The sequence below is a fragment of the Felis catus genome, chromosome A1 (assembly GCF_018350175.1).
Source record: "Felis catus isolate Fca126 chromosome A1, F.catus_Fca126_mat1.0, whole genome shotgun sequence".
Taxonomy (NCBI): Eukaryota; Metazoa; Chordata; class Mammalia; order Carnivora; family Felidae; genus Felis; species Felis catus.
This window is the reverse complement of record NC_058368.1, coordinates 108,041,030-108,065,342: the sequence shown is the minus strand read 5'-3', so window position 1 is coordinate 108,065,342 and position 24,313 is coordinate 108,041,030. Positions and strand designations below refer to the sequence as shown.

Sequence of the window (24,313 nt, the reverse complement as noted above, 5' to 3'; positions counted from 1 at the left end):
ATGAAGCACCCCGAGGTCCCAGACACTGCTGCTGGAAGTGTAAATTAGCCTAACTAATTTGGAAAACTGGTTAGGAGTGTCATACATTCATTTTTTCGATACAGTACAGTACTATAAATGTATTTTCCTTATAATTTAATGTTTTCTTTTCTCAAGCTTACTTTATTGTAAGACCATAGTATATGATACTATAACATATGTGTTTATGTTATCGGTAAGGCTTCTTATTAACAGCAGGCTATTAGTAGTTAAGGTTTTGGGTAGTCAAAAGTTACACATGAATTTTCTAATGTAGTCAGCACCCCTACCCCTGCACTGCTCAAGGGTCAACTATGTATATGTGTGTGTGTGAGTGTGGTGTTGGTGTGTGTGTGCGTGTGTATACCCACACACACATAAATTTTTCATATATTTATAAATTTTGAACTAAAAGGCACATCCAATTATGTTCAAGGAATCAATAGTCATTACACATTAAGAATTAGAAACAACACAAATGAACAACAGCATGGATAAACTGTGATATGTTCCAACAGTATTCATAGAAATGTTACACAACAAAATAGATTAATCTCACAAATGCAACGTTGAAAAAAGCCAGACAAAATAGTAATCCTTTACGATTCCATTTATATAAAGTTCAAACATTTTATTTTACTAAATTAAAAATCTATAGTATTAATAGTAAGGATAGTGGTTAGCTTATTAGAAGCAGGTATCTGGAAGGGACATGAGGAGTTAGGGGAATACTGGTAATATTATGAAATAGCTTACTTTGTATGGTGATGACATGGTTATTTTACTCTGTGAAAATTCCCTGGCTGTATATTTATAATTGAGCACTTTTCTGATTGTATGTTATACTTTGAGATTACTTAAGAAAAAAAAAAGAAAGAAAGAAAAAGAAACCTTGGGACACCTGGGTGGCTCAGTCAGTTTAGGATCTGACTTTTGATTTTGGCTCAGGTCATGATCCCAGGGCCAAGGGAGCAATACCTGTGTTTGGCTCCACACTGAGTGTGGAGCTTGCTTAAGATACTCTCTCTCTTCCCTGCTCTGCCCCTCTCCCCTTTTTTTTTTTTTAATTAAAGAAAAAGAAAACATTTTCAAAAATTTGAATGTCATCTTTTGTTGTTGTTGTTGTTGTTGTTGTTGTCGTCCTCAAAGATATTTTAGGGAATGAGAACAAAATATAATGTGAAATGAAAATTCTGCTGAAGCCCTATGAGGTATCTGGAGGTATAATGGAGGATCCTCAACTGTATTTCCATTTTCTATAATACCAACTCTTCTAAATTAAAATAACTCTAACCAAAGAATAAAAGATAAACAGTCTAAGTAGGTGATAACTGATAATACAATTGTTAAGAACATCAAATAAATATGATGAAAAAATAGTCATACTGTTTTTGTAACTATAGTTCTATAATATAACCAGTAAAGATTAAACAGAAAAAATAAATTTAAAAAAGAAAAAGAAAAAAAATCTGGTAAAATAAAGTTTCATAATCTGGCATTTTAAATGGTAGCCTTACAAATATATACAGGATAGGAGCACCTGGGTGGCTCAGTTCGTAAGCTTCCAACTTCGGCTCAGGTCATTATCTCGTGGTTTGTGAATTCGAGCCCCATGTCAGGCTCTGACATGGGCTGACAGCTTGGAGCCTGGAGCCTGCTTTGGATTCTGTCTCTCCCTCTCTTTCTGCCCCTACCTCACTCACACTCTGTCTCTCTTTCTCTCTCAAAATAATAATAATAATAATAATAATAATAATAATAATAATAAATATGTAAAAAAATTTTTAAAAATTAAGAAAACAAAATTTATAAAAAACAAACAAATGTATACAGGATATACCACATTGTCTGGCAAAATCAAGTTGCTTTATTATTAAGCATTAAAAGCACTGCAACTGCTCGATAGTTTAAAACACATAGAAGTCAGAAAACATTTTTAATTTTACTTACTCAGTGTATTGTGGTCTGTATGAATACCTTGTACAACAGATGTTCTGAGTAACAATTCAACGTCGGAACCTATTTTTATTAGCTGTTAAGAAAACCAAACATAATAAATCCTCTGGGTGTTTTTTTTTTTCCAATGGTCCATATAGAATGCAATGATTTTGAGAACCGTAGGTATATTGTTTAGTTGTTTTTAGGTAATACTGCCTTTAACTTTTTAAAACTATTCCAAGCGTAGAGAATATAGACATGTGTGTACTTTGAACTTTTATCCATCGATTCCAAATTTTGTTCCAAAATAGATTATTTTTTCTTGAATGTGTATTTTATATGTTAAAAATGCTGTTTTGGGGGGCGCCTCGGTGGCTCAGTTGGTTGAGCCCTTGGCTCTTCATTTCGGCTCACATCATGATCACATGGTCATGAGACTGAGCCACATCAGGCTCCACTAACAGTGTGGAGCCTGCTTAAGATTCTCTCTTCCCCTCTGCCCCTCTCCCCTGCTTTCTCTCTAAAATAAAATTAAAATAAATTTTTTTTAAAAAGCTGTTTTTGGGGTGCCTGGGTGGCTTAGTCTGTTAAGCATCCAACTTTTGATTTCAGCTCAGGTCATGATCTCACAGTTCATGGGATTGAGCCTGGCATCAGGCTCTGCTCTGCAGAGCCTGTGTGGGATTCTCTCTCACCCTCTCTTGCTCTCAAAATAAATAAACTTAAATAAAAGAGTAAATGCTGTGTTCTTCAGGAGATGGCTGAGTCTTTCTTTTATAGAGTCGGATGTACTATAAACAGTAGAAATGATACTGAATTAGAAGTCAGAATACTTGGATTCCAAATCTGGCTCTATCATTAAGTATTAGGCCTTGAGTTAATAACCTATTCTGAGTTTCAGAATTTATCATATGCAAAATGAAGAAATGGACTAGAACAATGATTTGTAAAGTCGTGGACCCTTAGGGTACCTTGAAAGTCTTTCAGATACCATGAAGTCAAAATGATTTTCATGACACTAGAGCTTTCTGCATTGTTTGGGTTATAGCAAAAGTAGAGTTTTCTCCACAGACTACCATTTTGACCTGAATGAACCACAGACAGACAAACTATGATTATTCAGACTTGGGTATTTGGAAAACATTTTCTTGAAAATGAGTAAGTGGACTCTATTTTATTTGCTGACAATGACAAAATTCAAATTTTCAAGAACAAATTAGAATTCTAGGGAAATTGTATCTGCCACCATGAGCTTGATAGTTTCCCAATACTTAGAAATTTTACTTATGAGATGGATATTAACATTAATAAATATAATTTTAAAACATTACATATTGAACTATGTCAACATTTAGAAGGTATGCATTACTTAGTGAACCTGTATTTTCCAACTCAATGGTGCACGATGTTACAAAATCATGCATGGGTAAAAGATCCATTCCAAGAGAAAGACATATTAAATATATTGGTCTACTAAATCAAGACTTGAGGCCACGCTGGAGAAGAATATCCTAGGAAGAAGCAAAGCATAAAAGCCGTAAGACAGGAAAGTTCTTGGTGAATTCCAGTGCTCTCAAAGAACACACTGAGACTGGAAGAGTAGGAGAGAGAGGGTGAGCTGAAGTGGGGAGTTAACAGGAGTCAGATGATACAGTCTTACAGGCCATGGTAAGGACTTTAGTTTTTACTTTGGGATGAGAAGCTATGAGGGTTTTTGAGTACAAGAGTGATGAGATACACCTTTATATATTTTAAAAAGCTCAGTCTGGGGCATCTGAGTAGTTCAGTTGGTTAATTATCCGACTCTGATCCCAGCTCAGGTCTTGATCTCAGGGTCGTGAATTCCAGCCCCATGTTGGGCTCTACACTGGGTGTGAAGTCTACTTAATAAAAAAATAAAATAAAATAAAAATAAGTAAAAATAAAACAATCTTCTTTTAAAAGTGTTGAGGAATAGGCTCTAGGGAGTTAGGGTGAAAGCAGGGATACCTACTAGGAGGCTTTTGTAATAATCCAGTGAGAGATGATGGTGGCTTGAACTAGGAGGTAATGATGGGGAGAATGAGAAGTGGTAGAATTCTGCATGTATTTTGAAGGTTAAGCCAACAAAACTGGCTGACAGGTTGGATATAAGTGTGAAAGAAAGCAATCAAGAAAGAGGTTGACCAAGGTTTTTGGTCTGAGCATTAAAAGGAGGGAGTTGCCATTAACGGATACGGAGAAGGCTGTGTTAGAGCAAACACTCACCTCTCAACAAACCTGAGAAGGGACCTGGCAAGAGAAAGGAAAAATATGGGTGTTCTCATCTATTGGAGGTGCATAAACTGAGTTGAATCATAGGTCTAATGCTGGAAACAAAGTTAGATGAGGAACAGGGATACGGGGAAATCAGAGAGGATGAGCAAGAGGTGGTCTGTACAAATCCAGGAGCCAAAAAAAAAAAAAAAGCATCTACTTATCTACCTACTTCTCTCCACCCATTGGTCTAACAGGTAACAGAGTTCCACAGTGCAACTAACCTTTAAAGAAATTTACAAACTGTTGAGGTGTAGTATCAAAGAATATTCAATTTATTTGAAAACGTTACTCTGTACTCTGACACTTTTCCAACTACACATCTGTGTAAGGCTGAATTTTCTTCATATATTTCTTTTTATGTTTATTCATTTTTGAGAGAGAGAGAGCATGCACACAGGGGAGGGGCAGAGAGAGAGGGATACAGAGGATCTGAAGCAGGCTCTGTGCTGACAGCAAAGAGTCCGATGTGAGGCTTAAACTCACAAACTGTGAGATCATGAGGTGAGCTGAAGTCCGACGCTTAACTGACTGAGCCACCCAGGTGCCCCTTCATATATTTCAACCTAAAAAACACTGCACTGGACTGAATGAGGAAGCAGATATGAGAATTTAGCTGACTGCTATTAAGCCAGACTTCAAAGAGATTTGCAAAATATAAAACAATATTCTCACTAAATTTTTTGAAAATATGGTTATTTTCCATAAACAGTATATCTGTTAATGTGTAATGAGCTTATTTTTAGACAACATATATTTCAAAAATTTCTCAGTTTTAATTTCTACTATGGTAAATAGTGAAAGAGACACCACATGAACAGCACTTTGGGGTCCTCAACTTTTAAGAAAGTAAAAGAGTCTTGAGATCAAAGAGTTGAGAACTGCTGGTGTAAAGGATGCATAAAATTCCTTTTGACATCAAGATTTCATTAATGCTCTAATACACAACAATGTGATAATCTAAGAACCACTAAATATTTAACAGATGCAGAATTACAAAACATACAAAATATATATTTGTATATAACAAATATCTAATTTCTATACTGCTTAATGCTAAATTGGTGCTTCACAAGTAAAATAAATTTAGAAGACTGTAGTTCATCTCCCAGTTGACATAGACAGACTTCAATTTAAAATTTTTTTACCATGATTTCAAAATTAAAAAACAATTACCACATTCTTAGTAATCAGTCTACTGAATAGCAAATGGTACAAACTTTTGTATACATCCATTACCCTCTCCTCAAGTCATCACTTATGATGTCATCTTAACTTCTGCCATGAAAAAAATTACAAAGTCCCTGTTTGCCCTATCAAATGGCTAAGTGAAATCTTTCCCTTTATATTACAGGGATAGAAATACTCAAGCTACCTCATTTTGTCTCATTAATTTGATCATTATAGATATTTACTATTCTATTAAAATTTTTTTTTCAACGTTTATTTATTTTTTTTGGGACAGAGAGAGACAGAGCATGAGTGGGGGAGGGGCAGAGAGAGAGGGAGACACAGAATCGGAAACAGGCTCCAGGCTCCGAGCCATCAGCCCAGAGCCTGACGCGGGGCTCGAACTCACGGACCGCGAGATCGTGACCTGGCTGAAGTCGGACGCTTAACCGACTGCGCCACCCAGGCGCCCCTACTATTCTAAAAATAGTATTTTTCTCTACTGAAAATAAATGCATTTTAAGTAAAAAAAAAAAAAAAAAAAAAAGTTAACCGGTAGATTTTATTAAACCAAACCAATTCTTGGAATTATAACTGCCCTTCAAATAATTTTCCATTTTTTTGTTTTCTTCCTAAGGGTTCTTTCCCTACATTTATACAAAATGAGATAAAGAAATACTTGGGAAGTTAAAAACAGAGACAATATGTATGTATATGCAATATGAGTTTAAACAATAAACAAATCATTGTGCATTTTTTAAAATGAATATGTACTGGGAGTATTAGGAAGTTCATAGATTAGTGTCAGTAGACGGACTGTCTTCAACTAGAACAAGTGACTAAAAGGCAAAACAAGAAGAGTTCACAAACTGGCTGATTAACTTTCACTGCCAAGACAGGAATTAAAAACAAAAAAGCCTCTAGTTGAGCTAAATGAATAGAGAAGTTCTATCTGCAGTTTTAATATTTATTCTCCTTAGTTTCAGTCACTTGCCTTAGGTGAAGATAGAATTTCTGTGGGTTTCTGGATTGGTTCAGCTGCTCTTGCTCTGACCATAGCTACATCCATGTTCTTTTCAGCCAGAAACTTGCTGTCTTAGGGGTGTAGGCAGATGAGCCTGAAGAGGTGAGCCATACCAAACAAGTGAACTCTAGACATAGTTGTGATGCCTTTAACTATCAAGTAATAATTTTTATTTCATATAACCCCTCTATTTTCATCATTTTCTCTAGTGGCTAAGAAAATGTATAAGGGATTTGTCATAAATGAAAGACTCAATTACTGTACCTCTTCTATTTTCTTGTGAGAAGTTTCACTTTTATTACTTTTGAATTCTTCATTTATCTTTATTCTGGCTGCTAGAGAAAGAAAAATATATATACAATTATTTCTTTTCTAATTTATAATTCCTGCCCCAAGAATTTATAGGTTATTCATTATGAATGACTACTTCTCTAGTAGTCAAGATAGTTTTGCCTCATGTAAAACAAATGATAAAAAAAACAAGATATTTATTAAACAAGTGTCTTGGAGAGCTTTTGACAGGCTGGCAAATTTCTAATTAAACTGAATACATTCTTAATGCTCTAATATTTTTGTTTTCTGCTTTTTACTTCCAGTTTCATTTGTGTACCTCCAGCTACTAGACTCTAATAGATCCCATTTAATGTTTTCCATAAATCTAAAAATTACAATTAAAATGCTTTAAAATGGCAAAACCGAATATACACAAGCATGTTAAACCACACACACACACACACAGACAAAGACATAGGAACAAAATATATATATAAGTGTCTTGGCTAACATGTAAAGTGAGTGATAAACCTTTTGTTCACGTACACCACTGACACTTGGCATCATTATAGCACAATTTAGTCTAATCTAACAACTGCCTTATTGATGCTGTGAACATTGAATAGAGCAACCCATGTAAAGTGCTTAGTAATTATGTAAGGTTAACTGTTCTTATGTCACTTGAAAACACTTAAAGTAACAAAAATATGCTGCTGATGGAGAATAGCCAGAAAAGCTGCTTGATATATTGATATATTTCGATACATAAGATGGTGAAGATTTGGGCTTTGCACCCAAACTGCTTAGGCTAAATTCCAATTGTACCTCTCACTAAATACGATGTGGGAGAAATTCTTTCACATTTTGTCAATTTTGTCATCTGAAGAAAACAGAAATTATAATAGTAACTCACAGGGATGTAGGATTAAATGAATTTGGTAAAGTATATACAAAATGAAGTATACACTTTAATATTCAAGAAATTATTTTTGGTGAATTACAAAAACTTGAATTCCTGGGGAATAGTGAGGACACTATCTAAGTGCCCTCTCAAAGAGTTTTAGAAATATATTAAGATAGATACTGAACATGACAACATAGAAACTAAGCTTTAGAGCTCTGATTTCCAGATAAGAAGCCACTTAAAACAGTGAAATACTAAATTATAATCGTTTGGGATAGGTTCTCTTTCAGCACTACTATCGCTTTGAGCATGAAACAAGGCATTAACTATATGGTAGTATCTGGTCCAAGAGTGTGAAAATGGGATTATATAATAGAGGAGTAAGTTTAATGGCTCGAACATAAAGCAAGCAAACGATCACATTGAAATTCTGATTTTTTGTAAGAACTTGATCTTTAAAAATTTTTAAAGAAGATATGCCTCAAAGAAGTGTAATGTAAACCAATCTTTACAAAACATAACAACATTAGGGGAGAGATAGTGAAGATCACTCTCTAAGATGGGTCTTGACCATACAAGTTTTCTTGGATATATCAGTAGCCATGTGAAGAATGCACTTACTCCAAAGGAGCAAAAAGTAAACCTACCTTCTAATGCTCTGGTATCATTTTTAAAAACCTGTTGTCTGGTCCTGTGTAATGTTTTAAAGAGCTGTAAAACCTGTAAAAGAAAAAAAAATTAGAATTCAGATCTCAAAAGAAAAAAAATTCACATTTTATATAATTACAAGGATTCAACAGCATTTCTTTCCTGTTTGTTACTTAGACTATTTTTCTTTAATTTTTTAAAAATGTTTTTTTTTTATTTTTGAGACAGAGGGAGACACAGCAGGAGCAGGGGAAGGGCAGAGAGAGAGGGAGACAAACTCTGAAGCAGGCTCCAGGCTCTGAGCTGTCAGCACAGAGCCCAACGTGGGGCTCGAACTCACAGACTACGAGATCATGACCTGAGCTGAAGTCAGACGCTTAACCGACTGAGCCACCCAGGCGCCCCTATATTTCAAAGTAGCTGGTGAAAATGAGGATTTGCCAAAATAACTTTCCCTTCATTATTTATCTTTAAATAAAAAAAAAATAGCTTTATTTAAAAAATAATACCAAGTTCTTGGAAAAAACAAGGGATGGTCAAAAAGTTAATAATCCCCCTGTCAAAACCAGTATACTATCAACTACTAACAAACTTTGTCAGTCTGGTTTGTACTCTCACTTTTCTTAACATATTGAGGACTTCATCTGTTCTTAAAGTTATACACACACATACACAAACTCATGAACCTGGTATATATCTTAAGAGACCAAGAAGCAAGATGTTACAGATAATTTAACAAAGTGTGATTGTGATTTCCCAAAAGAGAAGCAGAATACTGAGACTAATGAATATTCTAAGGCTATGTTAAAGAAATAGAGAACAAAGCCTGACATTTGGGTAGAAGACAGACTATGTAGAGTCTTTAGCGTTAAACTAAGTCTACTTCGCACTTCTCAAATCTAAAAACATACTCAATCCTGTTGCCCCAATATTGCTTTTTCTCCTGTCTTCTTAATTTCAGAGAATAGGAGACACTGAATTTCTCAAGCTTGAAATCTTTAGGTGATTCTTTAAGTCTACATTACTTTTCATGTGGAAACCTTAGGAATGTCTCTATAATGTTTTCGATATTCTCCATCCCTGAACATTATTCAAGTTCATCCTCTTGTGGTAGAGCATTTGCATTTTTGAAAATGTCTACCTGCCTCTGTAGATGGGTGATCATTTAGCTTAGACTACTTAACACAGATTTGTCACTCTGCCCCCATTCCCTCCTCTCCTCTAGTTTATTCACTAGACAAAATACCTAATATTTATTTACTGAGTATATCCTGTGTGCTAGGAATGGTCTTAAATATTTACATATATTTACCAAACATCAAAGACAGACACCAAAACAGAAACAAGAAACATGTAGCAAAAAATAAATAAATAAAATAAAATAAATAAATAATAAACAAATAATAAATAAATAAATAAATAAATAAAACAAAACAAAAACCAAACTATCACAATGAACTTACTCAGAAACAAAGTGACTGCAAAGACGTTGTAACAATAAAAAGAAGTTATAGTAAATTAACAAAGAAACATTCAGAAAATTCCCAAAAGCTCTCAGATAGCAAATGAGTGATAGCAAATATTAAGTTGAGAAAAACAGTTGAGAAGTAGAATAAAAATTCAGAGGTATAAACTGAGGGGAGAAAAGAAAGAAAATTAAGAGCATAATCTAGATGAACCAACAATTACATTAATAGGATTTCCAACAAGAGGGAACAGAGAAAACAGACAAAGGAAATTAAAAGGGGGAGAAAATTAAGAAAATATCACCAACTAAGGCACTTGAGATACTAGATTGATAAAGTTTCACCAAGTACCCAACACAAAACCCATACGATAGGACATCATGATATAAGTTCAGCACAATGCTAAAAAAAAAAAAAAAAAAAAAAAAAAGAAAGTAAAATCTCAAAGATAAAAAACAACTCACATATAAAAAACAGAAAATCAGACTGGCACTTGACTTCTAAATAACATCATTATGAGAAGACAATGGTTTAAGATTTTCAAGCTTTGAAAAAAAAAAAAAATGTCCAGCTCAAAATACCATACATAGCTAAACTATCACCTAACTACAAAGGCAAACAGACATTTTCAAAAATGCAAATGCTTCACAAGGGGATGAACTACAAAAGAAAACACATGGGAACCAGTGAGACAGGTGATCCAACACAGAGATGATGGTGGAGGACAAATACATGTCAGCATTTGTGTGCCCACCCTGGAAAAGAGTCTAGACTACAGCCAAGGTTGAACTGCTCTAGAAAAGATGTTCCTAGGAAAAAAATCAAACTGAATTTGGGAACAGATAAGTAGGAAACTAACCAATGATAATAAAAACAAAATTATTAATTTCAAGAAAAACAAAGAATTAGAAAAGAAAGGCAATGTAATCATATATTAGAGGACTCAACTGTGGACAATTTTATACAGTCATAGTAATATCAAAAATGAAAACTGATACACCAAAAGTTATATAACAAGAAGACTAAGGTATAAGGAGGGAGCTTAGCTTGGTCCTTAACTTCCATTGTTAAAAGTCAGTAAATAATTATCCTCAAAGAGAAAAAAAACCCAATGAATAGCAGTTTAAACATGTTATTTAGAAACATGGAGGTAAATATGAAAATAGCTAAAATGACTAAAAGCACTTATCTCTGGGAAGCAGGAATTGGGAGTATGTAGAAGGAAGGAGACATCTATTAGTTTCTGTTTAACACTATTTGACTTCTTAAACTTTTCACATTGATCACCTTTATAAAAACTTAAAAAAAATTTTTTTAAACAGAAAGTGAAACGACTTTATCAAAAAAGAGTTAAAGACAAGCACACATTGGAAGAAAATATTTACCAACCATATATCTGGTAAGGGGACAGTATCTAGAACATAATAAGAACTTTCACAACTCAACAATAAAAACACAGACAAAGGATATGAACAGACATTTCTCTAAAGATAGACAAATGGTCATTAAGACCATGAAAAGATGCTTAACATAATCTGGCATCTGGGAAATATAAATGTAAATCTCAGTGAAATACACTTAACCCCAGCAGAATGGCTATAACGAAAAAGAAAATCAGTAACAAGCATTGCAAGAATGTGCAAAAATTAGAACTCATACATGGTTGGTACGAATGTAAAATGGTGCAGCTGTCTGGAAAATAGTTGGGCAGCTGCTCAAAAAGTTGAACATAAAGTTACCACATTTTCTAGCAATTCCATGCTTAGGTATATATCCAAGAGAAATGAAAACATACCCTTATATAAAAACTTATACATGAACGATTACAGTACCATTATTCACAATAGTCAAAAAAGTAGAAACAACCCAATTTTCTATCAATTCATGAATAGGTAAATAAAATGTGATATACCCATACCGTTATAGCACGAATTGTGCTTCCCCCAAAGGACATGTTGAAGTCCTAGTCCCTAGTACTTGTAAATGTGACTTTATTTGGAAATAGGGTCATTAAAGATATAATTAAGATGAGGTCATTAAAGTGGACTCCACTTTAATGGATACAATATAACTGGTATCCTTAAGAGGAAAATGCCATGTGAACACAGAGACACACACAGACTGCCATATGAAGATGGAGACAAACATTAGAGTGAGGTAAGAGCAAGCCAACAAGCCAACGAACATCAAAGATTGACAGCCACCATCAGAAGCTGGGGAGACTCTACCCAGTTTCAGAGGGAGCATGGCTCTCCTGGCACTTTCATTTCTTTACATTCTCATTTTCATTTCATTTCATTTCTAGCCTCCAGAACTATGAGACAATACACTTCTGTTGCCTTAAGCCACCTAGCCATAGGAAACTAAAACAGATTTTAATACTGGGAAGTTGGGTACCACTATAACAAGTACCTAAAAATATGGAAGTGGCTTTAAATCGAGATGTGTAGAGTCTGAAAGAATTTTGAAGGTGTGACAGTAAAAGCTGAGACTGCCTTGAAAAGACTGTTTGTAGAAATATGGACTTTAAAGGTAATCGAGTATCATAGAAACCTAGGCAGTTTAATATTACAAGAATGGTGGAAGACAAGTTGCATGGGATTGAGGGAAATGTAAAGTTAATTTTACATGCTGTTTAGGGAAAAAAGAAAGTAATGTCATTAATACAAAAGCCAGTGTCCCTAATTTAAGAACTAGTATACACAAAAATAAATTCAAAATAGATTAAAGACTTAAATGTTAGATATGAAACCATAAAAATCCTATTTGACATTGTCCATTGCAACTTCAAACTAGGTATGTCTACTGAGGCAAGGGAAGCAAAAGCAAAAATAAACTATTGGGACTACATCAAAATAAAAGGCTTCTGCACAGCAAAGGAAGTCATCCACAAAACTAAAAGGCAACCTCCAGGATGGGAGAAGATATTTGCAAATGACATATCTGATAAAGGGTTAATATCTAAAACATACAAAGAACTTATAAAACTCAATACTCAAAAGATGAATAATCCAATTAAAAAGGGGCAGAAGACATAAATAGACATTTCCAAAAGGCACACAGATCACTAACAGACAAATGAAGGCACTTAACGTCACTCATCATCAGGGAAATACAAATCAAAACCACAACGAGATATGCCCTCACACCTGTCAGAATGGCTCAACTCAAAAACACAAGAAATAACAGGTATTGGCGAGGATGTGGTGAAAGGGGAACCCTCTTGCAGTGTTGTGGGAATGCAAACTGGTGCAACTACTCTTGAGAACTTTATGGAGGTTTCTCAGAAAGTTAAAAATAGAACTGCCCTATGATCCAGCAATTGCACTACTAGGTATTTACTCAAAGAATATGAAAATACTAATTTAATGGGTTATATGCATCCTGATGTTTATATTAGCATTATTTACAATAGCAAAATTATGGAAACAGTTCAAGTGTCCATCAAGTGATGAATGGATAAAGAAGATGTGGTAAATATATATATACAAAATGGAATACTACTCAGCCATCAAAAAGAATGAAATCTTACCATTTGCAATGACATGGATGGAACTTGAGAGTATTATGCTAAGTGAAATAAGTCAGTCAGAGAAAGACAAATACCATATGATTTCACTCATGGGTGGAATTTAAGAAACAAAATAAATGAGCAAAGGGAAAAAAGAAACAGAGAAGTAAACCAAGAAACAGACCCTAAACTATACAGGACAAACTGATGGTTACCAGTGGGGAGGTGGTGGTGCAGGGGGATGGACTATGTAGGTGAGAGGGATTCAGGAGGGCAGTGATGATGAGCACCAGGTATTGTAATACCTGTATTACAGGTATTACCTGTGTAACTGTATACCTAATATTATATTGTATATTAACTGGACTTTAAATGAAAACTTAAAGGAACTAGTGTAAGGAAAAGAAAATGTCATCAATACTCCCATTCCCCAGCTGATATTCCAAAGGGAACCAGTTCCTGTCACCGCACTTGCTTGCACCCCGCAAATGCCCAACGCTGTGCTTCTGTGGATCCATCACTCCGGTGCTGCAGGGCCCCTCCCACAGGAGACCACCAAAGGCAAAGCTAGCTAAGCCTAACCCTCCCACCCCTGTGCACGTTGCGGATCCACCCCGGCTAAAACGCCCTTGGCCAGATACCATCGAAGCAGCACCACAAGCCTGGCAGTGCGCAAGAAGCCCAGACAGGGGCCACACCACTCCACAGTGAGTCCTGCCTCTGGGAGAGGGGAAGATAAGGTACACACAAGTCTGACTGTGGCCCCAGCGGTGGGCTGGGGGCAGACATTGGGTCTGACTGCAGCCCTGCCCACCAACACAAGTTACTCCGGAGAGCACAGAAGTGCCCTGCAGTTTGGAGCTACGAAAGGGACTACCCAAAATGATGAAACAGAAGAATTCTCCTCAAAAGAAACTCCAGGAAGTAGCGACAACTAACGAATTGATCAAAAAAGATTTAAGCAATATAACGGAACAAGAATTTAGAATAACAGTAATAAAATTAATCGCTGGGCTTGAAAAAGGCATAGAGGACAGCACAGAATCTATTGCTACAGAGATCAAGGGACTAACAAATAGTCATGAGGAGGTAAAAAATGCTATAAATGAGCTGCAAAATAAAATGGAGGCAGCCATAGCACGGATTGAAGAGGCAGAGGAGGGAATAGGGGAATTAGAAGATAAAATTATAGAAAAAGAGGAGGCTGAGAAAAAGAGAGATAAAAAAATCCAGGAGTATAAGGGGAGAATTAGAGAACTAAGTGATGCAATCAAATGGAACAATATCCGTATAATAGGAATTCCAGAAGAAGAAGAGAGAGAAAGGGGCTGAACTTCTCATAGCTGAGAAGTTCCCTGATCTGGGGAAGGAATAAGGCATTGAAATCCAAGAGGCACAGAGAATTCCCCTCAGATGTAACTTAAATCAATCTTCTGCATGACATATCATAGTGAAACTGGCAGAATACAAGAATAAAGAGAAAATTCTGAAAGCAGTGAGGGATAAACAGGCTCTAACTTACAAAGGTAGACACATAAGAATAGTAGCAGACCTATGTAGTGAAACTTGGCAGGTCAGAAAGCAATGGCAGGAAATCTTCAATGTGATGAACAAAAAAATTTGCAGTCAACATTCCTTTATCCAGCAAGTCTGTCATTCAGAATAGAAGGAGAGATAAAGGTTTTCCCAAACAACAAAAACTGAAGGAATTCATCATCACTAAACCAGCCCTACAAGAGATCCTAAGGGAGATTCTGCGAGTGCAATGTTGCAAGGACCACAAAGTACCAGAGACATCACTAAAAGCATGAAACCTACAGACATCACAATGATTCTAAATCCCGTATCTTTCAATAATAACACTGAATGTAAATGGACTAAATGCTCCAACCAAAAGACATAGGGTATCAGAATGGGTAAAAACAAAACAAAACAAAACAAAACCAAGACCCATCTATTTGCTGTCTACAAGAGACTCATTTTAGACCTGAAGACACCTTCAGATTGAGAGTGAGGGGATGGAGAACTATTTATCATGCTACTACTGGAAGTCAAAAGAAAGCTGGAGTAGCCATACTTATATCAGACAAACTAGACTTTAAGTTAAAGGCTGAAACAAGAGATGAAGAAGGACATTATATAATAGTTACAGGGTCTATCCATCAGGAAGAGCTAACAATTATAAATGTCTATGTGCTGAATACGGGAGCCCCCAAATATATAAAATGATTAATGACAAACATAAGCAACCTTATTGATAAGAATGTGGTCACTGCAGGGGACTTTAATACCCCACTTACAACAATGGATACAACATCTAGACACAAGATCAATAAAGAAACAAGGGCCCTGAATGATACACTGGATCAGATAGACTTGACAGATACATTCAGAACTGTGCATCCAAAAGCAACAGAATATACTTTCTTCTCGAGTGCACATGGAACATTCTCCAAGATAGATCACATACTGGGTCCCAAAACAGCCCTTCATAAGTATAAAAGAATTGAGATCATACCATGCACACTTTCAGACCACAGTGCCATGAAGCTTGAAATCAACCACAGGAAAAAAAATGGAAAACCTCCAAAAGCATGGAGGTTAAAGAACACCCTACTAAAGAATGAGTGGGTCAACCAGGCAATTAGAGAAGAAATCAAAAAATATGTGGAAACAAACGAAAATGAAAATACAACAATCCAAACGCTTTGGGATGCAGTGAAGGCAATCCTGAGAGGAAAATACATTGCAACTCAGGCCTATCTCAAGAAACAAGAAAAATACCAAATGCAAAATCTAACAGCGCACCTAAAGGAAATAGAAGCAGAACAGCAAAGACACCCCAAACCCAGCAGAAGAAGAGAAATAATAAAGATCAGAGCAGAAATAAACGATATAGAATCTAAAAAAACTGTAGAGCAGATCAATGAAACCAAGAGTTGGTTTTTTGAAAAAATAAAATTGATAAACCTCTAGCCAGGCTTCTCAAAAAGAAAAAAGGAGATGACCCAAATAGATAAAATCATGAATGAAAATGGAATTATTACAACCAGTCCCTCAGAAATACAAGCAATTATCAAGGAATACTATGAAAAATTATTTGCCAACAAACTGGACAACCTGGAAGAAATGGGACAAATTCCTAAGCAACCACCCACTTCCAAACTCAAACAGGAAGAAATAGAAAACTTGAACAGACCCATAACCAGTGAAGAAATTGAACCACTTATCAAAAATCTCCCAACAAATAGTCCAGGACCAGATGGCTTCCCTGGGGAATTCTACCAGACATTTAGAGCAGAAATAATACCTATCCTTCCCAAGCTGTTCCAAAAAATAGAAAGGGAAGGAAAACTTCCAGACTCATTCTATGAAGCCACCATTACTTTGATTCCAAACCAGAGACCCAGCAAAAAAAGAAAGCTACAGGCCAGTATCCCTGATGAATGTGGATGCAAAAATTCTCAGTAAGATACTAGCAAATAGAATTCAACAGCATAAAAAAAGAATTATTCACCATGATCCAGTGGGATTCATTCCTGGGCTGCAGGGTTGGTTCAATATTTGCAAATCAATTAATGTGATACATCACATTAATAAAAGAAAAGAACCATATGATCCTGTCAATTGATGGAGAAAAAGCATTTGACAAAATTCAGCATCCTTTCTTAATAAAAACCCTCGAGAAAGTCAGAATAGAAGGAACATATTTAAACATCATAAAAGCCATTTATGAAAAGCCTACAGCTAATATCATCCTCAGTGGGGAAAAACTGAGAGCTTTCCCCTTGAGATCAGGAAGAGGACAGGGATGTCCACTCTCACCGCTGTTGTTTAACATAGTGTTGAAGTGCTAGCATCAGCAATCAGACAACAAAAGGAAATAAAAGGGATCAAAATTGGCAAAGATGAAGTCAAGCTTTCACTTTTTGCAGATGACATGCATACATAGAAAACCCAAAAGAATCCACCAAAAGTCTGCTAGAACTGATAATGAATTCAGCAACATCACAGGATACAAAATTAATGTACAGAAATCAGTTGCATTTTTATACACTAATAATGAAGCAACAGAAAGACAAATAAAGAAACTGATCCAATTCACAATTGCACCAAGAAGCATAAAATACCTAGGGATAAATCTAACCAAAGATGGAAAAGACCTGTATGCTGAAAACTATAGAAAGCTGATGAAAGAAATTGAAGAAGATATAAAGAAATGGAAAAACATACCGTGTTCATGGATTGGAAGAATAAATATTGTTAAAATGTCAATACCACCCAAAGCAATCTACACATTCAATGCAATCCCAATCAAAATTGCACCAGCATTCTTCTCGAAGCTAGAACAAGCAATCCTAAAATTTGTATGGAACCACAAAAAGCCTCAAATAGCCAAAGTAAATATTGAAGAAGAAGACCAAAGAGGGAGGCATCACAATTCCACACTTTAGCCTCTACTACAAAGCTGTAATCATCAAGATAGCATGGTACTGGCACAAAAACAGACATACAGACCAATGGAATAGAATAGAAACCCCAGAACTAGACCCACAAAAGTATGGCCAACTCATCTTTGACAAAGCAGGAAAGAATACCCAATGGAAAAAAGACAGTCTCTTTAACAAATGGTGCTGGGAGAACTGGACAGCAACATACAGAAGAATGAAACTAGACCACTTTCTCACACCATTCACAAAAATAAACTCAAAATGGATGAAGGACTTGAATGTGAGACAGGAAACCATCAAAACTCTAGAGGAGAAAGCAGGAGAAAACCTCTTTGACCTCAGCCACAGCAATTTCTTACTCGACACATCTCCAAAGGCAAGGGAATTAAAAGCAAAAATGAACTATTGGGACCTCATGAAGATAAAAAGCTTCTGCACTGCAGAGGAAACCATCAACAAAACTAACAGGCAACCGACAGAATGGGAAAAGATATTTGCAAATGACATATCGGACAAAGGGCTAGTTTCCAAAATCTATTAAGAACTCACCAACTCCACACCTGAAAAACAATCCGGTGAAGAAATGGGTAGAAGACATGAATAGACACTTCTCTAAGGAAGACATCCAGATGGCCAACAGGCACATGAAAAGATGCTCAACGTCACTCATCAGGGAAATACAAATCAAAACCAAACTGAGATATTACCTCATGCCAGTCAGAGTGGCTAAAATGAACAAATCAGGAGACTATAGATGCTGGAGAGGATGTGGAGAAATGGGAACCCTCTTGCACTTTTGGTGGGAATGCAAACTGGTGCAAGACTCTGGAAAACAGTGTGGAGGCTCCTCAAAAAATTAAGAATAGATCTACCTTATGACCCAGCAATAGCACTGCTAGGAATTTACCCAAGGGATACAGGAGTACTGATGCATAGGGCCACTTGTACCCCAATGTTTATAGCAGCACTGTCAACAATAGCCAAATTATGGAAAGAGCCTAAATGTCCATCAACTGATGAATGGATAAAGAAATTGTGGTTTATAAACACAATGGAATACTACCTGGCAATAACAAAGAATGAAATATGGCCCTTTGTAGCAACATGGATGGAAGTGGAGAGACTTATGCTAAGTGAAATCAGTCATACAGAGAAAGACAGATACCATATATTTTCACTCTTATGTGGATCCTAAAAACTGAGAATAAACAGAGGGTTGATGGGGGGTGGGAGGGAAGGAAAAGTGGGTGATAGGCATTGAGGAGGGCACCCATTGGGATGAACACTGGGTGTTGTATGGAATCCAATTTGACAATAAATTTCATATTAAAAATTTTTTTATTAAAAGGAAGAAAACTAAGTTACAGATTATGTTCTCTTCCTCATATGCTTATATTAGATAATTTAGGTAGCATATATGGAAAGTGGATTTTTGTTACAGGCAGATCAGTTGGAATAGGACATTGACATTTATTTTAAGCTTGGACAAGTTACTCAGCCTTTGTCTCAATTTTCTTAAAATGGATTAATATTAAGAGTATATGGGAAATTTTCGGAACCAGGTTTCCCTTAAAATTTTTTTAATGTTTGTTTTTGAGAGACAGAGAGGATCCAGAGTGGGCTCGGTGCTGACAGCAGAGAGCCCTATGCAGGGCTTGAACTCCCGAATGAGGAAATACTGACCTGAGCCAAAGTCAAATGCCTAACCGAGTGAGCCGCCCAGGCACCCCTGGGTTTCTCTTTAGACAGTCATTACTTACCTGTCCTTTATACGTCCGGGTTATATGTTCCTGAGGGACAACCCCAGCACTGGGTACCTCCGACACTGTATGTTAATCAAATGCTTACTTGCTGTGGTCCCATACTTCCTCAAAGACTTCTTGGTCACTTTTGTATTCTTCACACTTACCATAAGTACCTTCTATACATAGTAGATCTTCCCAAAAGTGTTTTTGGAATGAATCCTATTTAATTTATTTTGTATTAAAGTTTTTCAAGCAACTTCCCACTTCAATAACTTTCCATATAGTACTTCCTCTTTCTGGAATATTCTTTTCTCTCTTCACCTATCAATTTTTTTTTCCCTCCTAGCAAATTTCTAATCAAACTTCAGGAGTCAACTTCTACTTCTATGAGATGTATTTTTTTGCGTCCCTCTAGAGGTTAAATGCCAGTAATAAGCTCACAAAATACACTGTATTTTCCATTCGAAATCTTCCTATCTGCTAGATTTCTTTACAAAGCAAAGATAGTCTGTTTATCTTGCATCCACTATGCCTAGACACTGTACAGGGCTAAATGCTGGCTTGAAGGCATTACTGATAGCTATAATGGATAGGCAATAAATCATTTGAATAATTCTTTAAAATTGTTTCTATTGGTGCTGTGACATATACTAAAATGTAGTAGGAACACCGAATTCACTAAAACACGAGGCACCGCTTGTTTGTTCCTTATTGTTGACCAACCATAAGCAGTGCTTTTCCTCACTACACCTTTCCAGGCTTACACTGCAGCAACAGTGACAGGTCCCAACAGGTCACGCTCTTATTTAAGGTTAGGAATGGCTAGTCTTGAGAAGTGTGCCCCAGCTAGGAACCTTTATCATTTTAATGAGAAGTGAATCTGAGACCAGGTCTTCAGCGAAGTGCCTGGTGGGCCCATCACTTCCCAAGCTCATTCAGAGCACTCAGGTCTCACAGGACTCTGCTGTCTCCTCAGGTGTTAATTTTTGACAAGTGATTCTGAGGGTCCTCGGGTTCCTTGGTTCCCAGACTTCAGTGTACTTTCCGGTTATCTGACTGAACTTTTCATCTCATCGGATGGTTGTGGCGCAGGAGTGCATTTGGCGTTTCGTCCACCTTTCAAGGATGTAAAAGTGGTCCCTCAGACAAACGTTCAGCGTGGGGATGAAACAGGGGCAGAACTCAAGCGCAGCCTTGCATGGCTTAGAAACACATACTTTGGCACCCCAGAAAAAGAGGAAGGAAGCACTGGTGTTGCCCTCCCTCCGCACCAGCACAAAACCTCGACTGCCCTTCGGAGTTGGTCACCGGGTCCACAGCGGCACCGTTCACATCCTCCGTGAAGGATCCTAAACCCGTATCTACTGAAGTTACAGACAAGCTTCGCAAGGCCGCCGCTTTCCCTCCCCGTCGCTATCGTACCCATGCCCTCCCCGGACCCTGTCACCTTGGCCGCCTGACCCATGGCTCTCCGCGCCGCGGCGGCTACTTCTTCAGTGGTCGAGTCGCCCCGCCTCTCGACAACCAATCACTGCCTGGCGTGGACTATCCAACCACCTGAAGTCACGTTCCTATCGTGCCGCAACCAATCACTGCGCAGAATCCCCTTCGTAACCCGCCCCCACAGAGGACCCTGGAAGACAGTTTGCTAAACTCCCGCAGTCTGCTAAAACCGCGAGAAAGTGCCGAGCTCAATTACTGGAGAGAGGAGAACGGAAATTACCTGGACGCCATGTTAGTTAGGGGCAGAGTAACTTCCGGTCTCGCAGAGAGTCCGTTACGTTTAGCGGATGGTTTCTGGACCGATACGTTATACCTGTTGTTTGGGGGTGGGAGTTATCTATTAAAGAACACTTATGTTAACGTTTCCTAGTTGCGAAAGTGTGCGTAAATAAGGGCCAAACCCTAACTACTACAGCGGCTGTTGATTGGAATGCTGATACCCCAAAGCGCTTGTCTAAATTAATCCCCCGAAAAGGTGAGATAGAGTTACTTAATCAAGACCATACGGCTAGTAAATAGAGGTCTGGGATACCAAACCCTATGTTGCACCTGAAAATCCAGTCTTACCCTCGACACATTCTGCTTGGCTTACTCTACTCCTTGGTTTTGCTGGTCAAGAGGTCGGAAATGTTATTTAACTGCATTTTAACTTAGAACCTTGCAAGCTTCAAGAAAAATCTAAACCTTTCCCCCATTGCATAATCGCTGTTTGCCTTCCCTACCTCACAGCCTTTCAGGTTAACGTTTAGTTAAAACCGACTTTTTATTAGGAATGAAAGATTTGAAGCAGTGGATCTTAAAGACCTTTTTCCTTCTCTGATTTACGTCATTTTAAAGAATATTTCAAGTCATCATGAGACTAGCAAGATAATAGTTGATTTTTTAAAATTATAATTCCTTAGATCTGCAGATGAGTGTTTAACATAACCAAGCAATTAAACCAAATATACTGGAAACAGGAAAAATATCCAGGAAACAACAGATGATCTAGTGACACTACATGATTCTGCCTTCTGATTTGTAAAGAATGATTGAAACATGCTTTTCTTTATTTCCAGTTTAGAATCATAGCAGTTTCCTGAAAATTCGTAATTTATTGTTATAATTTCTGGCTAACTAGGGTCCTGTATTCAGTTAAGCAAACCCCCTCACCTGCCAATACTTGAAAATACAGTTCCCATAGTGCCCTAATCGGTTCAGTACTAAAGCTTCTCTCAGATAAATCTGTATGGTTTGTTCAGCTGTTCCATAAATGAGGTGACTATATTGGTTATTCTAGGAGTATGAGTTTGGTAACATCTCAAAGTATGGGACCCAGAACTGAACAAGAAATTCCAACTTGTTCCTCACATAAGTTCATGCAGTTATACAGTAGGCAGAATGAAGGACTCCAAAAGGTGTACTGTTTAAATCCTAGGAACTTCTGAAGATGTTACCTTATATGACAAAAGGTACTTTACAGCTGTGATTAAATTAAGGCTTTTGAAATGGGAAAATTATCCTGGATTGTCTGGTGGGCCCAATGTAATCACAAGGATCCTTAGAAGTGGAAAAAGGAAGGAGAGACAGGGAGAGGTTTGAAGATACTCTGCTGTTGGCTCTGAAGATAGAGGAAAAGGCCTCAAGCCAAGAAATGCTGGTACCCTCTAGAAGGTAAGGAAGGGGAACTGTTCTTCTCTAGAGACTCTAGAAGGAATGCAGCCCTGATAACACCATGATTTTAGCCCAGTGAAACTCAGATTTGTGACTTCTGGAATGCTACCTGTTTGTGGTCCCTTCCATCTTCAAAGCCAACAGGAGAGCATCTTCAAACTTTGACTGTCACCTCTATTTCCATCATCATATCTCCTCTCTTTCCTGTGTCTCTTTTTCACTTATAAAGGTCCCTGTGATTATATTGGGCCCACCTGGACAATCCAGGCAATCTCTTCCACTGCAAGATCCTTAATTTAATGACATTTGGAAATCCCTTTTACCACCTAAAGTAACATATTCATAGGCTCCAGAGATTAGGGCAAGGACATCTTCTGCCTACCACACCCAGTTGGGGTAAAGCTAGTTAATAAGGTTGAAATGGAAGGAAATGAAGAAGTAGCCATGGGCCTGATTGCATAAGAACCTAATGTGTCAAGGCCAATATTTCAGATTTAATTCTGTGATGAAATGCCTTGCCAGCAGGAGAATGACATCATGATTGGTATTTTATAAAAATTTCTTTGCGTGCTGAATGGCAAACTGACTACAGAGGAAGCAGAGAGGCTAGCTAGGAGGCTCTCAATGTACTCCAGGCAAGATATGATAATGGCTTGGATTAGGGTGATGTAGTAGAAGAGGTGAGGAGTGATTAGATGTATGATATATACTGCAAATATGAGAAAGAAGAGTTAAGGATGATTTCAAGGCTTTTGACTTGAGCAATTTGATGAATGGTATTATAGTAGATGTAGAATGCTGCCAAGAGGAGTTTTGTGTGTTTGTTTACTGTGCAAAGAGTAAAAATATAAATTTGAAGTGCCTGACAGACATCCATATTAAGATAGTAGGCAGTAATATATACTATAGACCAATCTGGAATTAAGAGGTAAGGTAGGTCAGGAGATACATACTAGAGAATCATTATTCTGTATATGGTAAAATCTGAGTGAAAGATGACCATATTTATTATCCAAACCAGTATATATCTCTTTTTAACTTTCTACTTTGACAATTTCAGTCTTACAAGAAAGTTTCAAGAATAACAGGATTTGCATATCTCACTTGGATTCCCCAAATGTTCACATTTTACTACAAATGGTGTTATCCTTTTCTAGGTCTCTATATATGAACATTTTTCTTCATTTCTTTACTGTTTGAAACCAAGCTGCGGACATGATAGCCTTATACGCCTAAATACTTCAGTATTTTTTTATTTCTACAAAAACGTCAGTCTCTTACATCAGTGGGTCTCAAAGTATGATTTCAGGGCCAGCAGCAAATACATCACTTAGAAACCTGAATTATAACACCCCATCCCATATCAACTAATTTTGATAATTTTGCTGTGGTTATGTGAGGAAATTAACATAACTTTCAAAATTACTATCCAATTTATAGGCATTACTTAGATTTTGCCAATTGCCCCAATAATGTAGTTGATAGCAAAAGTAGCAAATGGGACACTTGAGATTCGAAGGATCCACTATCAGTAATTTTTATTGGTAGTGGACAAAGCAATACAAACTGGTAAAGTATAATCACATAAGTAGTCCTGGAGCTATAGTTAATTTTTCTTAATAACGATATGTAGAAATTAAATATTAGCTAGAGAAGAAGGCTAAGAACGGAACCCATTGAGAAGTCTGGAACTGGAGGGTTACTGTGAAGGAGA

The 24,313-nt window shown here is 36.9% G+C and overlaps 2 protein-coding genes across 3 annotated transcripts in view; both read right to left on the bottom strand.

Annotated features, from left to right (window-relative positions):
* Positions 1-2,050, bottom strand: part of CDC42SE2 (CDC42 small effector 2) — a 187,129-nt gene extending 185,079 nt beyond the window's left edge. For both annotated transcript variants that reach the window (XM_006927575.5, XM_006927576.5), the window contains exon 1: positions 1,969-2,050. The gene's annotated coding sequence lies outside the window, so the exon portion shown is untranslated. The remainder of the gene's footprint in view (positions 1-1,968) is intronic.
* Positions 1-20,884, bottom strand: part of LYRM7 (LYR motif containing 7) — a 33,606-nt gene extending 12,722 nt beyond the window's left edge. The window contains exons 1-4 of the mRNA XM_019831696.3: positions 20,735-20,884; positions 8,270-8,342; positions 6,710-6,780; positions 1,969-2,050 (exon numbers count right to left, since the gene is read on the bottom strand). Coding sequence (XP_019687255.1) covers positions 1,969-2,050; positions 6,710-6,780; positions 8,270-8,342; positions 20,735-20,869 — 361 coding nt within the window. The 5' untranslated portion in view covers positions 20,870-20,884. The remainder of the gene's footprint in view (positions 1-1,968; positions 2,051-6,709; positions 6,781-8,269; positions 8,343-20,734) is intronic.
* Positions 20,885-24,313: the final 3,429 nt, after the last annotated feature.